Source organism: Salvelinus namaycush, chromosome 29, assembly GCF_016432855.1.
Source record: "Salvelinus namaycush isolate Seneca chromosome 29, SaNama_1.0, whole genome shotgun sequence".
NCBI classification, from domain to species: Eukaryota; Metazoa; Chordata; class Actinopteri; order Salmoniformes; family Salmonidae; genus Salvelinus; species Salvelinus namaycush.
The window spans coordinates 23,217,745-23,221,820 of record NC_052335.1 but is presented as its reverse complement, the minus strand read 5'-3'; the positions used below and the strand labels follow the sequence as shown (position 1 = coordinate 23,221,820).

Here is a 4,076-nt window from a genome sequence, read left to right as displayed (position 1 = left end):
TGCCAAATGTTTTGAGAAAAATAAATCAGATTTTTGCAAAGTTACGAAGATGTAAATAATGAGTCTTTTGACCAACCAGATCAGCTCTTTTTCCAATAATTGTGCAAAAGAACAGAATTGGTCTGCTTGAGACTGCTCCTTTCCTCAGACACTGCCAGAGTCAGTTTCCTCAGTCTGCTGTCTGGTTAGTGTGTAAACACACGGACAGGACAGGTAGCCTGCCGCACCCTCCGTGCAGAGAATAGAGAACTTTAGAAAAACGTGTCGGACGTCTGCTTGTGTTGTGGCTAAAAAGTGAGACAGACTACACTTTAGGCTTAGAGACTGGGTGGTCTGACAAAGCATGGACCTGGACCACACACAATCCAATGAGTGGAATTTCAGTGGTCTGACTGCTGTTGTTGAACTGAAAGTGTTAGCACATAACTGCTGTGTAAAAAACATATTAGTGGTTGAAGTCATATGTTCAAGTTTGGGACAACATCGGGGTATGATGAGGGGAGCAGTTCTGTAGGGTAGGCTACCGTTTCAAGCTCAGCTGGAACAACACAGTGAAAGAGTGGAGCAAAGAAAGGAAGGAAGGCATCATGTTTATATAAAAAATATAATATTTTATTCCAAACTACAAAAGTGAAAACATGTAACTTCTTTGTCACACTTCTCAATAAAATAGTACCAAAACTGTCACAGGAACAGTCAAACCCAGCAAATAAGCTATCAATAAACATATTGAAGCAAGAGAAAAAACAAAAAACCTACGTTTTTTAACTTTAAATTAACTTCAACAACTGTACAACAATATGTACAACATTTACAGCATCAATAATATCTAAAAAAGGAATGAAGCTACAAATCCTCCAGTCTTTTTTGACAAAATACAGATTCCTTCCTTGCAACCTGTATCAGTCAGTCAAAGTCAAACACCTCTTTTCTCAGTGCTGTGGCAAACCCTCAGATCATGCACACTACGCTCCTTGTCTGGGAGGACGGCTGTTTTTCAGCATGGGATAAACCATGACCTGTCATTAACACTGCAACAGTTAGGCTCTGCAAACAGTGAACTATACACAAGGGCACATTCAACTAGCACTCTGGTGCTGTAGCACTCTGGTGGGTAGAGGATTTAAGTGTCTCTACTGGGGTTAAAAGTTTTCACCCTTCGTTACTGCAAGTGCTCCGAGGTTGGAAACAACCCAGTTAGTTGGATCCACACCACAGTTTAGGGAGAGGGGAACATGGCATCAGCCAATTTGTGACAACAACATAGGTTGTCACATAGTAGAACAATAGTGCAGTATTTTTCTTGGGGCCGCAGAGCAGCCCCCTTGTCTTTAGGGAAAGTGGCCCTAAACATCCATCAATATACTCATACATATATACATTGAATATACGCATATAGGTTTCTGTCCTTGTACAAAATGCAAAATTAGAAAATTAGAAAATAACAAACGAAAAGAAAAACAAATATTGTGCTGCGAGATGAGATGGATATCTGTTGGATTCAAGTTAAGAGTCATTGGTTGTTTTTGCTCTTTGGTGATGTAATTATTTACGCCATGTCTCCAAGCATCTTCTTGTAGTACATGGACTCGAAGATGTCGTTCTCGCCGGGGCAGTTGTAGTGGCACGCACAGGTCTTGATGAACATCATCTGCTTCTTCATGACCTGGCCGTCGGGGCACTTGAACTCCATGGGCAGGGTGGTGGTTCTGTGGGGGGTGCAGCAACGACCATCGGTGCACACTCCGCAGAACTTGGGGCGGAAGGACTTGGTGGTGGTGCAGCCAGAGATCTCAAACTTCATGGGCTTGGACACTCTTGGTGTGCGGATGCATTTCTTTCCCTTCTGTAAGAGCAAAGCAAATCAAAACACAAACATTAGTGATCATTCCTGCATTCTTGATTAGAGGAAGTGTTTCTATTGTAGTGAATGGGTAGGCTAGTTTGGGTAGTGGTTGAAGGATGTCTTTACCCTAATGCTTTGCTCCATGTGGGACTCGCAGGGCCTGACCATACATAGGCGGGACTGTTTCTCCAGGCGGCACTCGCGGTTGTCATTGGTGACTCTGGTAGAGATGCCCAGGCCGCAGGTCTTAGAGCAGGCGCTCCACTCAGTGGTCTGGACCAGGCAGTTCTCCCTCATCATGGAGGGGTCAGGCCCGTAGGTCTCCTCCTCTCTGTAAGCTGCAGGCAGAGAAGGGGAAGTGACATTAGACTCTTTATCTATCCCCACACTCAAAAGTTGACCAGATTACATCACTACAATGTAACTGTATGTCCAAGTGTCTAAGACTGAGACTCACCAGCGAGAACAGAGCCCACAAAGCTGTTTGTGTGTTGGGGGGCATCGCACACCCACTCCTCGCAGCACTTCCCGGGCACTTTGACGCGGTGGGGCATGGGGCAGTCAGGGCTGGGCAGGCGGATGTCCATGCTGCACAGGGGCACACAGCCCACGGCACCGTCCAGGCACGTGCACTGGTATTTACAGCTGCTCTGGAAGGACTCTCCACTCCTGTACATCATCCCTCCGATCACACAGGTGGCGCCACCCTTAGCTGTGGGAGGCGGAGGATAAGAAGAGAACGTCACATCTCCAGTCACACAAACATTAGCAGAGGAAAATAATTATCTATGAGTCAATGTACTATAACTACAAAGAAGCCTGTTGAGAGAGACTCACCTGTACAGACTCCTATGCGGCGGTTGATGGGGGAGCCAAATTCACAGAAGAGTCCTTTGTGGGGGTCGCACACGTCCCTCTCTGTGCAGAACTCGCCCATCTGTTTGGCACACACCCTGCAGCAGCTGCAGGCATCGGGTACCAGGCTCACACCAGGAGGGCACTGGGGGGCCACATCGGGGCAACTACACTGCCCACTGCACTCCTGAGCCACAGCCTGAGGGGCAAAGAGATAGGAGCTCTGTTAGACCCAGATCAAAATGTCACAACTACTAACATTACAGTACATCAACACCAAGAGCTAGAGCATATAAAGCCTTATATAACTGTCTTAACAATATATCTATTTACATTTCAACTGCTGTAGTAATGGACTAGACATGCTGACATCTCATTGCGGTCTGTCTGGTACATGGTGCATTGACACAGCAATACAGTTCCCATATAACTTGAGTCTCAGTAAAAGTGTCTTACCAGGTAGGAGAGAGTGAGGCAGAAGAAAGAAATCAGTCTCATGTTCATTCCAGCAGACATTTTGCTTTTCTTTGTTTTTCTCTGAGTATCTTAGACACAAATAAGTCTTCAGGTTCTGCAAAAGTCTTCCTTAGTCTCTTGCGAGTAGTCAGGGAGTTTGTCGTCGGATCGAGTAGATCTTGTAAGAAATGTCTTGTTCTGGTTATTTTCTCTGTTGAGTTCTCGTAGTTCTCTTGGTCAAAGCTAGAGTTTAGCTTCAGTAGTATATCTGTTGCTGCTCTTGTTGCTCTCTCTTGGAGGAGGAGTTGTTCTGTGTCTGAAGCTAGGAGCTCTCCCTGCATTTATACACCCAGGGCTGCCGTGACGTGCCAATGGCTGAATGGAGTCCTGGACAAACATGGACATTCTTGGCATTCTTTCCTAGTTTCCTGCCCCCCTCTCTCTAGACCCCCCCCCCCCCCACACACACACACACATCCAGCATTCCTCCTGTCTGAAATCAAAGTGCTGTCACATATCAAAATAAAAGTGCAGTCTTGGCACTATCCCTCAACTTTCCTTTTTATGTGTAACCGGCGGTTGTGTTCTATCCCGCAGAGACTGTAAACCTCCCCTATTATTGAGAATAGCTGCCTTGCTGTTCTCCTAGCTCATCACACATGGATTCTTCACTAGTGACAACAAATACTTTCAATACCTATTCTTACAGGTGTATTTTATTGTGAAACAATGGGCTGTAGTGTAGTTCACGGCTGGATTTAGTCACTGTTACAAAACGGTACCATAATAAAACCCCTGTACACCTTCAGGGGTGTTTTTTGTTTGAAAGAAAAGAAAAGATTTATAACATTTTTTATTTAACCTTTATATATACACTGAGTATACCAAACATTACTAACACCTTCTTAATTTCTCCCCC

At 45.1% G+C, this 4,076-nt stretch overlaps 1 protein-coding gene across 1 annotated transcript; it reads right to left on the bottom strand.

Annotated features, from left to right (window-relative positions):
- Positions 1-590: 590 nt before the first annotated feature.
- On the bottom strand, positions 591-3,461 carry LOC120024082 (CCN family member 2-like). Its single transcript, XM_038968203.1, has 5 exons — positions 3,158-3,461; positions 2,684-2,900; positions 2,304-2,558; positions 1,973-2,184; positions 591-1,846 (listed from the first exon to the last, which is right to left on the bottom strand). Exons 1-5 carry the CDS (start codon positions 3,215-3,217, stop codon positions 1,550-1,552), a joined length of 1,041 nt encoding a protein of 346 aa, XP_038824131.1. The 5' UTR covers positions 3,218-3,461; the 3' UTR covers positions 591-1,549.
- Between the last annotated feature and the right edge of the window lie 615 nt (positions 3,462-4,076).